We start from the raw sequence: 16,204 nt of genomic DNA on the forward strand, positions 1-16,204 counted from the left end.
CTTATTACTGTTAGTTGACTTCAATTAAAACATAACACTAAATTGTCTTTTTCGGCTTCAGTGTCTGTTTTGTTCACACAATTGTAACTAGCAGATATACTCGTACAGGGTCCATTATGAAAGTAATGCGCGTGATTTTATTATGACGCGACTATCTATGGCAGCGCGGTAAAACCGGTCGGGAAATGTGGCGAGGGTTCTGCCTTGCCAACGCAGCCGGTCGCCAGTTTACTCTGAGCAGTGTGAGCGAATAACACGGCGCGATGGAGCATTTAAGTGATACGCTACAAAGTTTTGCGTGAAGTTCAGAAAGAATGCAGCCAAAACATCCAGATGCTTCAAGATACTTTCAAGGATGACTGCATTTCAGGGTCACAGTCCGGGGGGTGGCACAAAGTGTTGAAGGAGGGCCGGGAGGAGGTCGCCGACAAGTCCTGTTCTGGACAACGACCAGAACCGATGAAAATGTGGATCATGTGCACAAAGTTTTGCGCTCCGACTGTCGATTGAGCATCCAGCAAATTGCTGACACCCACACATGTGCACATTTGGGGTACATGGGGTAGTTACCGAGGATCTGCTAATGCTCAAGGTCTGCATGAAGCTTGTGCCAAAAGTGTTGACGAAAGATCAGAAATAACTTTGAGTTTTGAGCTGTCAAGAATTGTTGGATACGATTCAAAATGAGCCAGACTTTAACTCTGCCGTAACTAGAGACGAATCCTAGATGTTTGAGTACGACCCAGAATCGAAAAGGCAGAGCAGCGAGTGGCACACAAAATCATTCCCCCCTTCCCCCCCCCCCCACCAAGAAAGTGCGAATTAGCAAGTCTCGCATCAAAACGATGCTCCTTGTCTTCTTTGACGCCCAAGAAATCATCCATTTTGAGTTTGTACCGCAGGGAGAAACTGTCCACTCAGGCTTTTACCTGGAGGTGCTCAAGAGATTGAGCCGCCAGGTCGCGTGCGTGAGGGCTGACATCAAAGACATGGTCAAGCTCCACCATGACAATGTCCCCAGCCACACGTCCTTCATCATTACCAACTTCCTGGCTTGGAGCAACACCCCGGTGGTCCCCCAACCCCCATTACGGTCCTGACTTGGCTCCATGCGACTTTTTCTTGTTTCCCCGACTGAAGAAAGCGCTGAAAGGAAAGCATTGGGAGACCGTGGAAAACATAGAAAAGCATGTTACAGCGTTCCTGAGAGACATTCCAGTCGAGGACTTTCACAGTGCCTTCCAGGCATGGAAGACACATCTCCGCAAGTGTAATGATGCAGGGGAGAGTATTTTGAAGAATTTTGACCATTTGTACAGGTCAGGTCAATAAATCTATTTTTCCCAGAAATTGCGCATTGTTTTCATAATGGACCCTGTAGAACATTAGGCAACTCACAAGACCACACTGAGATCCTGTGTCAGGGCAAGGATGGCAGCCACTTCGCCTTGCGTCTTCTCCGAGAGCATCTGGTCATTGATAGAAAGCACGATGTCCCCGACGCGCAGTTCTCCGTGCCTGGCCGCCGCTGAGCCGGGCTCTACATCCGAGATGGTCCAAATGCCATGCTGCCAGCGCAGCTTCAGACCTGCTCGCCCCGATCACAATAAAAACACCAAAATATGCAGATCTAAACAACTCCTAAAGGCTACATAATTTCAAGGCACACAGTCACCAATCATGTCATCAATCAGTCATCAACAAGAGAGCGCACAGCAAACCCAAAAAGGGAGGCAGGATGAAAGCATCTGCCAACCAAACAGACATGCTGGACAGGAAAAGAAAGACACAGCGCATGTTGTGTCTTGATTTGCACCACCAATAGGCAAATGTAGCGCATCATCCAAGTAATGTGCATAAGCTGCATAAGAGTTGCCCTTTGAATGCAGCTAATGGTCAGTTATGCTTGTACATGTCTAATAATTAGTGTAGAGCAATAAATATGTGCTAGTTGAGAACTCATTAGCTTGATTTTGTCAATTGCTGCCACTTGCGGTTAGTTGCTGAATGCCAAAGGTATAGAGTTCATTCATTCATTCATTCATTCATTCATTCATTCATTCATTCATTCATTCATTCATTCATTCATTCATTCATTCATTGATTCATTCATTCATTCATTCATTCATTAAAGTACTCTCAGGGCTACCAGGGAATTATAAAGAGGAGTGGTTAGCTCTTAAATAACAATGCAGAAATGGCAGTCTTGAATGAAGACTCGTTGGGATTGCTGACAAAGGAGGCAGGGATGTGGTTCCAGTCAGAGGCAGTCAGAGGCATGGAGGAATTTGGGCACTAGAGTGCGTGGCGGCTGGGCACATGGACTTTTAGATTGTGATCAATGCAGGAGGAAATGTATCAAAGGGTAATGACAAGTTCATGTTTTAGCTGTGGAATAGGATAAAAGATTTTTATGAAAGAGGCACAGCCAAGCACCTTTCCGCCTAATTGCTAAGCCAGGTGGTTAGAGAGAATGTTTGGTTGCTGACATGCTTATGTTGCGGGCGTAGCCGGCACAATAAAATATCGTTTTTGAATTGATTAAAGGGAAGAAGACAGAGCAGAACAAGGATCCCACATACATTAGCCATATTCGACTTTTGAACTGACGAAAGTTTTGCACAAGCTTCACTCCTTTGTTGTTCGACAAGTAACTTGCATGGCAGTTTACAGCCACTGCCACGAAGTGTTTTAACCACATGCAAGTTTAGCAAGAGGTAAGCCCATGCAACAGAGGACCCGCCGATTAAAGCAAGAAATTTGGCTAGTTGATGTTCATTCAACTTGTAATACACTAAATAGAACTGAGTACAACTAGTAACATGAAAAGACACGCCAGACAAGGACGACAAGGTGTGAACTACCACCTGGTTTATTGCCGATTAAATATTTCCCACATCAGGGTCACGGTCCGGTGAGCATGCACATGTGCCTAGGTTAGAAAGACCACAAAAAAAAAAAGAAGGGAGAGCCAGGCTTCTGCACATGCTCACACGACTGCCACCGGTACATGGGCAATGTCTCATTGACCATAAACCAGTTGGCAGCTTGTGCCTTGTCGTCCTTGCCTGGTGTGTCCTTTAGTGTTATTAGTAGCACACAGTATCATGTATAACTCAGTGCTCGACAGAACAAAGAGCACCAGTTACGTGGCACCAACGTGAAGTGAACTACAGTCGATGACCGATTTTTCGGACCCTCAAGGGACCACGAAAATGCCAGAAAAATCAGGCAGCCCAAAAAAACAAATGTGCCTCCAAAAAACTTAATTTATTGCTTACTACTGAGTTAGAGGCTGGAAAAAGTGATTAATGGTCTTCTGAACCATGCTTCGCTTGCTTGCAAGCAGGTCCGGCTGAATTTCGGTGAGAGTCATCGTGTCAGTGTAAGCCGGTGAAAGAGTTGCGACCGCTTGCATCAGCTCAGCTTGAGTCGGCTGTGCTGCTGCAGGCGAGTCGCTGTCGTCATCGTTCTCGGACACTGCAAGCACTTGGCGAGTTATTTCTTCATCCCACAGAACATGGTTTTCGCGTCTCCACAGCACGACCACGACTAGTCCTACTCACCAGTGGCGTAGCCAGAAATTTCGTTCGTGGGGGGCTCACTTTGCAGCTCGGCCTCCATTATAATTTAGTCGAGGGATAAAACACACACACACACACACACACGCACGCACGCACGCACGCACGCACGCACGCACGCACGCACGCACACACACACACACACACACGCGCACACACACACACACACACAGACACACACACAGACACACACACACGCATGCACGCACGCACACACGCACGCACGCACACACACACACACGCACACACACGCACACACACACACACACACACACACACACACACACATATATATATATCTGTCATTCAACAACCTTGTTTACATTTTCGTACATATGCAACGACCAGGGGAAAATCTCAATGACGCTGTCCTTAGTTAGAATGTATTGAGCAGGAGCAGCTGTCACCGGTTGTGTATTGCGAGTAAGTGCTCGGAAATTATAGTCGCAACAGAGAGCACATATAAAAAGCAGGAGTTCTGCAAAACATACGAGGGCGAGTCAAATGAAAGTGAGCCAATGCGAATATATGAGAAACGGGGTACTTTATTTAAAAGTAGTCACCATGAGTAGTGAGACACTTGTCCTACTAACGAGTGGCGTGATTCCCGTCTCATAAAACTCCTTGGATTGCTGCCTCAAAAATTTGTAAATGACTACACGTCATCTTCCGACACGAATGTGGTTCCCTTGAGCAGTTTTTTTCAAATTTTACCAAATGTGGAAGACGCAAGGCAACAGGTCTGGGCTGCATGAGGGATGTTGTAGCGTTTCCCACTTGAACTTTGCCAGTTTTGTATTAACCACATCAGCGACGTGGGAACGGGCAATGTCGTGAAGCAAGATGTTCCCAATGCTCAATTTTCCACATCGTTTGTTCTTGATTGCGACACGCAGCCGATACGACCTTTCACAATATCTGAAACGATTTAGAGTTTCTCCAGGTTTAGAAAATTCGATCAATAATGGCCCCTAACGATCTAAAAAGAAGTCAACATGACGGCCCTTGTTTTCCTTGGGAATGGTGAATTCAAATGTTTCCACTGTAAGCTTTGCCGTAGTGTTTCAGGCTAGTAGTAGCGGCACCACGAGTCATCCCCGGTCACAATTGCAGACAAAAAGTCGTCACCCTCATCTGGGGTTCTTTGACATGCACCTAAATCTAAGTACACTGGTGTTTTCGCATTTCGTCTCCATCGAAATGCAGCCGCCGTGACCGGGATTCGATCCCGCGAACTCGTGCTCAGCAGCCTAACACCATAGCCACTGAGCAACCACGGCATTTTCAATTGTGTTGGGGGTTATTGCACGGTGGCTTTGGCCCGGCCATGGATCTTCTTTGTAACTTTCATGTCCTTCTTTGAACAGTTGGCTACAACTCTTCGCAGTGGCCAATGAAAGGCAATGTTCAACGTATACGGCAGCCATACGGCGAATAATTTCTTTTTGGGAAACATCTTCATTTGTCAAAAACCTCACGACATCAAGCTGTTCAACTTTTAGAGTGTCCATTATGCCACGCAACCATGTTCAACCCAGTGTATGAGAGCATTAAAGAACATTTAACCTCACCTCTGCATGTCACTTGTAAATGAGATGCGTATGTGCTACGCGCATGCCTCGAAAATAATGAACCGAACCATTATTGCGCGGGGTGAAGATACAGCTTGATAAAGGGCAAAAAATTGTCACTGGAAACAAAGTTCACTGCGCATATACACAAAACCTCGCAACAAGATATTTAAATATACGTATAAGTTTCCAATAAATGTACGTACCTAAGAAAAAGTCACTATATATAATGCGTCAAACAAGGCAGATAAACAGGTTGCGCAATCACAGATTCACAGATCACCCCCCCCCCTCCCTCCCTCCACTCCCAATATGTATCGCCTGCGACGGAAGGCGGCGCGCTTCCTCTCCGCTTTTCTCTCTTGCGCACACACGACTCATCGTCGCCTCACCCCCCCCTTCCCCCCCACGCTTTCATTCGCACATAGAGCATGCGGCGCGTGGTCCAGATGTTATCGCCCTTGGCCTTTATTTATACGGCACATGCGGGCAACAGCAGGAATGCACCTGGAGTCTTCATATAGCTGCTATCGCAATAATATACTAGTATCCGGCAACTGATGCGTCCCGCGGCCCATTACTTTCCGCAAAAGAAGTAACAAAATCGAACTTTCACCATGCGACAATTCGCTGCGCCGCAACAATGTCTTCCTTTTTTTCTTTTGTGGGGCGGGGGGCGGCGAAATAGAATAACGCAAAGGAACGCATGTTGGCTACAATCGAATGCCTACTTTGGCCACCTAGTGTAGCTACCGAAGGAATATCGAAGAAAACGTGTGACGCTTGGTCCACAGAAAACCATACGCATAATGCTCGATATCCTACACCGACGAGACAAAATTTGCCGGAGAGGTTGCGCTCAAGCGAACTCGTTGCAATCCGTCGAGTCCCCGCAGTGCTGGCTGCGAGCGACTATGCATTGTTTCTTTTTCTCGTCTGCTAGACAGAAAGCGTCCAAAACTCTGCCAGGCGAAAATGCAGTCGGCCAGAGAAAAGGAATGCGCATCCAAGTGCGTAGCGCGGTTGTCGATGCAGCACGAGAAAAACGCATGCGCTCTGGCTGGATCGGCAGCCCGCGGGTTACGAGAACAAAAGAAAAAAAAGAAGAGAAAGGGGCTCAATGCATCCTCGCGGATAAAAGTCTAGGTAGAAAAATAAATAAGAACTTAGTTACAATGGTGGATTTATTGTCTTGACATGGATGCTTTGGCACAGGTGGAAAAAAATGTTCATATTCTTTTCTGTGACCTGACATCACAAATGAACCACCACAACGCTTTGTCTCATCGGACCTCGCTGCGTGCTTTGTCAACTTGTCTGATAGTATGTTGATTTGGCTTGTCTCGTTGTATGGCCCGATGTACGACTTTAGAAAAGTCGATGCACCTTTGGCATCCAATGTCTAGAACAGCATTAAACCCACAAAGTTCCGTAATTAAAAATCTAAAGCACGACTTCGGAAATGTCAATGCACCTTTCGCATCAAAATGTTATGAGAACTTTATACCCACAAAGTTTCAGAATTGAAATCCAAGCGCTCCGTAGATTTCGCGGCTTCCGCGAGATGCCGAGACGAGCCCGCTCGCCATCAAAACGCTCTTGAAATTTTGTGCTCGGTGGGGCTCCTTGCGTTACGATATGTGACTCCCGACGCATGGGCGTTGCCGCGAAATCCAGCCCGATTTCGCAATGTTCGCGCTTAAATGTCTTTTCGAGCGTGAGTTAAGGGCATTCTAGACAAAATTGAGCATGCTTTCCGGTGCCGGAAGTTGTTTTGGTCGGCGGCGCATGACAGCACGAAAAAATTTCGGGGGGGGCTGAAGCCCCATAAGCCCCCCCCCTGGCTACGCCCCTGCTACTCACTAAGCTCGTCAACACACGGCAAACACAAATAGGCAATCGAAGGAAGAAAGGAAAAAAAAAAAGAATTGCGTTACAGCAGTGACGCTGTTGCGGAAGCGGAAGCTGCTAGCATATAGCCTCAATCCAGCGTCCGAGTAGCTAAGGAACAGCCATGCAAGACTGGCACCGGTATCGAGGCTACAGGAGGAAAATGTAAACAAACAAGATGACGACGACACAGCTCAAAATGCGCTGCAGCCGGCCCGGCTGATGCTTGGAAAGTCCGAAATATCAAACAGCCCTCCCTAGAGTGTCCGAAATTTTGAGCCATGTAATACATTGACTTTATGAGGCATGTCCTGGGGCCGGGAAAAAGTAAAAAAAATCAAGCATGTCCGAAAAATTAGGCGCCCGAAAAATCAGTTGTCGACTATACACAATGGCCGCAGGAGGCCTTCGATGTTTTGGTGCACAGGATACATTTAGAGATCCTGTACACTGCAGTGCCGACTCACCCAGGGATCCACCCGTGTTGTGCAGAACAACGGTCCCAGAAGACGCCTTCCATAGCTCATCTGGCGGCTGAATGGCACTGATTTCATCCGAGTCGGCTGATATAGAATTCTCGGGTCGCTCGGGCTGAAAGAGAAAAGTATCAGAAAAAAGAAGTTAATGCTACAAAGTGACCACTAGCCTTAAATAAATGTCACATTCCTTTAAACTTCGAAGAAGCCTTGTAAAGGATTGCGTACAGTACAATGGACTCTTAAAGAGCACTGCTATTTAAAATTGAATTATATACAGTTTACAAATTTATTCAAACTCTGAAGGAAAAGAATATTGATGATGTGACATGTTCTACAAGTAATCCATTGATAAAAAGTTATTTTCCAGGCTTTAATGTGATGCATCCTTAATCAGTGTTGAGCATGTGTTTTCTTTTATTAAGAGCTTTAAGTGTAGTGACACTGTATATTGCTTCTTTGGCCACTTATACACACATAAGATGTATATTTGTAATGTAGGCAGCTATTAGCTTGCTTCTCAATCTTTGCATGACAACTTACACCAGCTTCAGTGCCATCTTTTGTGTTTTCAAGAAAAACAACTTGAGTTATAACAAGCCACGATGGCCGATGGCTCGTGGTCTAGCCGAGAAAACTGGGTAACTTTTGCAAATCATTACGACCCCTTTGCTGACAAAAGCATGACAACAAAATTTCGTTTCCACAAGAAAATTGCAGCAAGGGTGGCGCCATTGTGTACATCTGTACGCATGTGTTATAAAGACTTACCATTGCAGTTGTGCACTTAAATTTTTATATTTATGTTCATTCTTAGGCCCAAGTCGTTTGATTTTTAACAGGATATGTTCCTCCCTTTTCAATAAGAAACGCTGTCCAAAATAGTTCACGTCCCCATTCATCGCATCTGTTGGAACGTTCATAACCTCTTCACACTTTTGACTGCATAGCCTCAACTCATGGTCATAATTTTTTTTTATATCATACTCAAATAGCTATTTTGTGTACAAGCTGTATTTCAAGTGGCAAGTTCAACTATGTTTCTAAATTGTTTATACTTCAACAATTCTTCAATGCAGGACATTGTTTTTCTTTCTCATAGAGCTAGTTTCTATCAAAACTTCACGAACAATGCAGTGGCTCCTAACTAATTATCGTGCAAAAAAAAAAAGAACAAGCCATACCTGCCTATTTTAGCAAAAATAAAATATTGTCCCAATGTTACACCACCGAGGTTATGTTAGGCTTGATGGGCTTATGGGTTTAGTATGCTCATCATAAAACTTGCTAATAAAACCAGTTTGAGGACTATAATTCATACCAAACAAAGCCCCTGCCTCCTTTCCAGTAGACCTATTAGTTGACCTCATAGTTGACCCGCTCATTACAGGTAAACCTTGAGACACCAAACCATATGTTCCTTGAAGACAAGAAAGCACAAGACATACTAAAAAACTTCTATTTTAGCCCCTTCAGATGCCAATGAATTATGTCCATTGAAAACTTAGAGACAATGACAAGGCTTCATTGTCTGTTTGCTTTGTGTGATTGTGACTAACCAAAATTGGGCCCTTCGGTTTACCTTCTTCTCGTAGTGCTATAATACAGATTAAGAGTATTTAATTCTTCAGTGTGTTTTGTCAGGTTTAAAGAATGTAGACTCCTTGCGATAACTCTCTACAGGAATAAAGGATGTAAGAATGTCAACTATTTCATGTCCAGCATACCTGGAAAACACCCATCCAGCCACTCAAAAATATATGCTGGATGTAAAACTTCGTGAAGAAACAATGAAAGAAGTGAACCCATTACATGACAAACTGACACTGAAAGCAGATACCTGGACGTTTGCCCTTTTTACTGAAACACCTCACACATATTATTTAAACTTAAAGCACAGGCCCAGTCAGAAGTGTTTCAAGATCTCTACAACATATTCCAAATATCATTATTTTTCATCAGTGATGTTATGTTTGATGCACTATCTTGGCGTGATGTGCACAGAACCCCTCAGGGGCTTAACGCTTTCATGGGGAGCACACACAAATGTTAGTGTATCACACCATCTGCAAAGAGCTTTTATTGGAAGCCAGCAGGAAACTGCTAGGCAGTGTTCTGTATATGCCAGATGTTTCACGTGAGCTCAGCCAAACTTCAGATTGATTCATCCATCCCTTTGGTTTAATGCACAAAAGCGACATAGCGGCTGTGAGAGACTAAGTGGAGGGCTACAAATAATTTTCACCCCTCTGGGGTCTTTTTAACATGCACCTAAATCTAAGTGCAGGAACCTTTTTCCATTTCACCCCTCGAAGATGTGCTGTCACTATGACCGGGAAGTGAACCCATAACTTCATGTTCAGCAGCAGGATGTCCTAGCCACTGAGCAGTCACGAAAAGAACGGCATCTTGTAGAAGGGTGAAACCAGTAAGAAAATTGCTCACAGTAACACTAAGTACCTCAGAATGTTCTTCTGTAGTGCACTCAAGCAGCTAATTATGATCACTTAAGCAAGTATTCATTTACTATATTCATATTAGGGCGTAAGTTATGTTGTAAAGTGCATTCATAAGCTCTTCATGCAATAAGTTTCATGATGAGACACCCAATGCCAAGCTGCAAGCATGTTACCTAAACTCTGAATTGGCAAAGAAATCTGTCCACTTTAAACACTCCATCAGTTGGTGATTACAAAATTTGGATGTCTGTCCTTGGTTTAGAGTAACAAAGTCACAATTTGGTTGCCTCAATTTTTTTTTTTTAACTGATATGTTTTAACTAGCCCACCACCATTCTGCGTAGTTTCTTCAGTCTGCCGATGAGTCGGTATCTCACTGGATGTATTTATGAATATACAAGTAAACATTATATGCACAATGCATGCAAGTTCCAGCAAACTGTCCTCCATCATTCTGGTATATGCCACCGGATGCTCCAGCTCATGCAGCACGGAACTTTGACACACAATGAGTGCGCTGGACACACTTATGTTTTAAATAAACAAACAGTAAATCTCGAGATACAACCTGTACATTTGTCAGCTCAAAGATCTCTAAATTGAGCATATCTCTCAATAGAAAGGCACATTAAATACAACAACTTCCTTGCTTCTAGTACATTTCATATTTTGGTCTTTCTGCACTTCTGTGCCATTGCGGCACAAGCATTTCAGAATGCTTATATTTAGATATATGTAATTCTTTGTGAATATATCTCTCATCACCATCCTTCTTCCTCAACAAACATCTAATATCACCTCATTCCTCGTGACACTGCTGCATCAATGTCCCTCACTGAGCATCTACTGGATTTGGTGTTTGCATTTATGCATACTGTGTGAGCAGTGTGCTGCATAAACATTGCACGAGATTATTGTTGTGACCTGCGCAGCAAAACACCATATCATTCCTGCACCGGTGTACAACAAATGAGTCCTCATGTTGTCACCGTCACACCATCATTGTCATTGTCGTCATTTTGTCTTGCTCCTGTCATCACACAGATGCTTGTGTGACACACCCAATCGCTCGCCTTACACAAACATGTTAGTCCATCTCATAACACTTTCCTAGTGGTGCCGGATAACCAGCTGCCTGCAAAACGGTTTGCATGACATCCGATTACCAGAATGCATGGGGTCTGCATTATCTTTTATAAATTGATGCTTTCTCACATAGAGTAACAGAAAACTGGAACTAAACAAATTTTCTGATCTATTATGCTTCACCAGTAGATGACTCTCATCCCTAGCTGTTCCTCAACATAATCAAGGGTTCAAGGAAAGCTTGTCTGGTCAGGCATGGGTTAAAGTGAATGACGGTCGCTGAACAAGCCTGAAGGACTGGCATTCCGGATCTTCCTTCAGGCTTAGTCAGTGACCGCCATTAACTTGTTCCTCAACAAGCAAGAATTAGATGGTTCCATTTTTGGCGAATACTGAAAAGTTTAACCTTTCACTACCAAGCCCAAGCTGTATTCATTCTACCTGTTTTTGCCTGTATTGCAAAAGACAAGCCATACTTGTGCAGGCCCCAGCTTCCTCTGCCTCGTTTGCCAGAAACGAGCCATGCTTGTCCACTCCGTTCTTGTCATACATTTGAGCTTCAATACTTGTACACATTTTTCAATCCTTTTCAATTCCTTTCACTATCATCTGTTCAAATAATTACATCCGAGTCTTATGTGTTTGTTGAAGAAAAGCCTCTTTATTTAGACAAGCTGTTGATCATTGAAATAAAAAAAAACATGGAAATTTCTTGCACGTTCTTAAAATTAACCTAGGAAGTTAAATGGTTAAGGTGTTCTCAAATAACTCATTTTGTTTGTGTGTCTTACGTAATAGTCAGACATGAAAATCATGAACATAACGAATTACTGGATAATAAGGAAACAATTTCAAAGTGTGTCTCACTGACATCGGTGTAACCAATTACATGCTAATAATAAATTTGGATATAATAAAGGTACATTCATGCCAGATGCGATACATTATAATGAGGTTCCACAGTATATGTTGTAGCGTTCCTAACTAGAACGGCAACAGAAATGACATCATCTAAGTGAGACGGGTGTCGTCCGCCATTTTATTCCAACTTCTTCCTTCTCACTTCTCCCCTAGCACCTTCCTTCGTCTTCTTTCATGCGTCCAGCGCAGACCGCTTCACTCTTCCAGATTTCTTTTAATTATACCTCCTGGGGTAATACTTGAATACGTTTCCAATAGCGGCGCACTCCGTTTGGCCCGAGGCTCCGGCGTACCAGACATTCTTCAATATTCCATGCTGGCATGCAGTCTTAATAACTTGAAATGGTCCGCAATATTTTGAATTTGAGGGCACAGCTCCTTTCCTTACAAGGACATAGTCTCCAGGTTGTATGTCCGGTATCTGGCTACTGTGCCTTTTATCAAAGTTTCGCTTCATGCGGCGCTTGTAGATCTCCTGTTCTTTGACAGTTTTCCTTACTTCCGCAAGTTCGAGGTTCTCTAGGAGACCTAGCTCACGATCTGCAGGAAGTATGGGCGCTGTACCTGAAGTTACAAAATGAGGGCTGCAGCCTAAACTCGTGGTGTATGATCTGTTGTGATGCTTCACAGCGGCCTCGAGACAACACTTCCAGCCACCGGCAAAGTCTGGATACATCTTCAGATACTGTTTGATGTCTCGTATGGCACGTTCCGCTAGGCCGTTTGCTGCCGGGTGGTATGGAGAAGAATATTTTATCATGATGCCGTGCTCCTGGGCCCACTTTGATAATTTGGCACTCCAAAAAGCCGGCCCGTTGTCGCAGACGAGCGTCGTTGTGTGTTTAAAACACTCAGCTTTGAGGAGGTCTATTACGCTGTTTGCGTCTTCTTTGCCAGCTTTAGCCGCAATCGTCCGTGTGCACTCATCTATGGAGAGCAAGAAAGCTTGCGTTCGCTTGACTCCTTCCCCCTTCTTTTTGAGCTCCGCGAAGTCCAAATGAATTACTTCGAACGGGATGCTTGAATATTCAGGGTTTGTCATAACGTCTGTCGATTGCTTGAATTTAACTTTGTTCACCTGGCAGAGGTGGCATGTGCGGATGTAATGGCTGATGTCGTTTTTCATGCCCGGCCATGTGAATCTCATGAGCAATTTCTTATAAGTGCGCCAGAAGCCATCATGTCCACCCGATTCAGGGGTGTCGTGGTATAGATGAAGAATCCTTGGAATCATAGTTGGTGGTACGTGATACCTTCCATTGATAAACTGGAGCTCTTCTGTACCTTCCCATAGCTTAATATGATTGATTGTATCTGGATTATTGCTTGATTCCTGTACAAGTAATCTTGATAGTGCGTCAGCGTCAGTGAGGAGTGGGCCAGGACGGTGCGAAATTACGAAATCAAATTGTTGCAGATAGTTCACCCATCTAGCAATGCGGCCTCTTGGCTGGGCCATGCTCAGAAGTTGAGTCAATGCTTGATGGTCCGTGAAAAGTATGAATTTGGCACCTTCCAGGTAAGTACGAAAGTACTGCACAGCTTTTAAGACGGCCAGAGCTTCCTTTTCTGTGGTACAGTAATTGATTTCGGCGGGTTTCAGGGTATAGCTGTAGTACCCCACGACGTAGTGTTTGGTTTGATCAGCTTGTTTGGATGGCTTCTGGTATAGAAATGCACCGGTAGCATAATGTGATGCGTCCGTGTTCAGCACGAAAGGCAAGGAAAAATCCGGTATTCGCAAGATGGGGTCCGACGATATTAGTTTTACAAGCTCACGATAGACAGCTTCGCACTTCTCGTCCCAATGAAAAGGCACGTCTTTCTGAGTTAAACGTGTGAGGCACCTTGTTCTCAGTGCGTAGTCTTTGATAAACGCCCGGAAGTGTCCTGCAAGGCCAAGAAAAACGCGCAGGGAGTGCACATCATAAGGCTTTACCAGCTTGGAGATTCTCTCAACCGATTCTTGCTTGGTGCTTTTAGTCTGTCCATCAAACACCCTGCCAAGAAATACTACGGTATCTTGAAAGAACGCACTTTTCTTGAAGTTGACTTTGAGTTGGGCAAGACTGAGGGCATGAAGAACTTTTGAAAGATGACTACGGTGTTCGTCCTTTGTCTTTGAGTAGATGATGATGTCGTCGATGTACACATTGCAAAATGTGCCCAGGTAAGGTTTCAGAATGTCCGTCATAATCTTCTGAAACCACGCAGGGGAGTTTTTCCAACCAAATGGTAGGCGGTTGTACTCAAACAAGTCAAATGGGGTTATGAACGCGGTGTACTTCTTCGTTTCTTCACTTAGTGGAATCTGCCAAAAGCCCTTGCAGAGATCTATTCGTGAAAACCAATGGCAACCACCGGTTTCGTCAATGATGTCGTCGATTCTCGGCATTGGATAAGGTATCAATTCAGTTTGACGATTGAGAGCCCGGTAGTCTGTGCAGAGGCGGAATGTCCCGTCTTCTTTAGGTGCAATAGTGATAGGAGAAGCAAATGGGGATACAGAAGGCCGGATGATACCTGCGTCTAACATTTCTTGCAACTCCTTTTTCAGCCACACCTTTTTATCTCTGGACATATTATAGGGGGTTCTACGAACCACTGTTTTATCTGCGAGCTCGAAAGGAACGACATGGGATTTCATTGCAGGAGGGTAGCTTCCTATGCATATAAGCTCTGGGTACTTAGTCTTGATGTCTTCGTGGTGAAAAATTAGCCTTGATACACTAGGTTCTTCACCAGGGTCTTCTGTTCTTATCGTGTCTTCGGCCATTACCTTGTCATCCCAATAGAGGTTCATCTTAAGTTTTTTCATGTCTCGACGGGACAAAAGAAAATCGTAGGTGACATTGGGAATGGCCAATACGTCACTGGTAATAGCATTTCCTTGAAATTCAATAGCCAGGGTTACCCATTCGCTATGCATAATCACTGACCCATCGTAGGCTTGGACACGCAATGTTCTACCAGCGTGCAGACGACTGCCATCCACTCGAGTCTTGTTGATAATAGATACCGAAGCTCCACTGTCAACGAGAGCCTTCACTTCAATGCCATCTACCTTAATGGGGGCGTACAATAAGCTTGACGACACCAAATATACTGTCTCACTGAAGCTCTTTTTCTGGGGCTTGTGATGCACGGTAGACAGATTATGTGGAAGTAGGTTGCCGTGAACTGCGGTAATTGGTTCTTCACCATCCTCACAGTCATGATTTACGCTTCCCAGAGATTTGTTTATGAAGCTGTGTTCACATTCAGTTGACGGCAACGACTCTAGATTGGAATCAAGTTGCTCTGTTCTACCATCTGGCTGTCTTCTCGATGTAATTCTTGGCACTGAGGTCTGTAGAAAGTTCAGAAGGTCATCAAACGTTCTTGGACCTTTGAGCTGGACATGACAACGGATCTCGATACACAACCCTTGCGTTATCAAAGCTACAACAGCAGAAGACGACAGCTTCGGTTCTGCAGAATACAACAGGCGACGCTTCTCAAGACAGTACTCAAACAGGGAGCCACCTGTATAACTGAACCGCAGTGCCGCATCCCATCTTTCTACTGCGTTGCCTTCGAAAGCCCCTAAAAAGTTGCTTTTCCACAGTTCCCAACATGTTGTTCCATAATCCATGAGTTGCACGTCATACCATTTTCTGGCTATACCGCCCAAATAGCGGCGCATATGCAAAATCTTTGTGTCGTCGGAGTGCCACAGATTCTTGTCACAGGCGTACTCGAAAAAACACAGCCAGTAGTGTGCATTTTGCGATTTTCCTTCAAAAACATCTGGTTCAACAATACTTCGTGCTGACTGCTCTCGACTAAGCGCTTGGACGAAAGTTCTCATTATTTCGATCTGTTGTATAATGTTCCTTTGCAGTTCCATAACACTTAAGTCTAGGCTCACCTTCCCGGCAGGCGTTTCCTCTTTGAGGGTGCCACATCGTATGGGTTCCAGAACGAGTTCGCTCAGTGTCTGCAGTTGTAGATTCACTGTCACCGATCCTCTTTGCACGAGGGCTTGGCGGCTGATTGCAGCTTGTTGCAGTACCACGTTGATCAGCGCGGTAGAACTAACTTCAAGAGGAAGGTCCGTCGCTGGCTCACCGTGCACTTGGTATCGGGTGAACACAACAGACTCTGATGATGCCTGGTCGACGAAAAACGTCACCCACATCGCTGGTCTTCGAAAACTGTCGGCTGCGCCAAAATGTAGC

The 16,204-nt window shown here is 44.6% G+C and overlaps 1 protein-coding gene across 4 annotated transcripts in view; it reads right to left on the minus strand.

Annotated features, from left to right (window-relative positions):
* The window catches only part of LOC135919837 (multiple PDZ domain protein-like), a 532,904-nt gene that overhangs the window by 173,429 nt on the left and 343,271 nt on the right, over nt 1-16,204 (minus strand). For all 4 annotated transcript variants that reach the window (XM_065453790.2, XM_065453786.1, XM_065453789.2 and 1 more), the window contains exons 16-17: nt 7,510-7,633; nt 1,399-1,588 (exon numbers count right to left, since the gene is read on the minus strand). In XM_065453790.2, coding sequence (XP_065309862.1) covers nt 1,399-1,588; nt 7,510-7,633 — 314 coding nt within the window. The remainder of the gene's footprint in view (nt 1-1,398; nt 1,589-7,509; nt 7,634-16,204) is intronic.

Source organism: Dermacentor albipictus, chromosome 9 (genome assembly GCF_038994185.2).
Source record: "Dermacentor albipictus isolate Rhodes 1998 colony chromosome 9, USDA_Dalb.pri_finalv2, whole genome shotgun sequence".
In the NCBI taxonomy this organism is placed as follows: Eukaryota; Metazoa; Arthropoda; class Arachnida; order Ixodida; family Ixodidae; genus Dermacentor; species Dermacentor albipictus.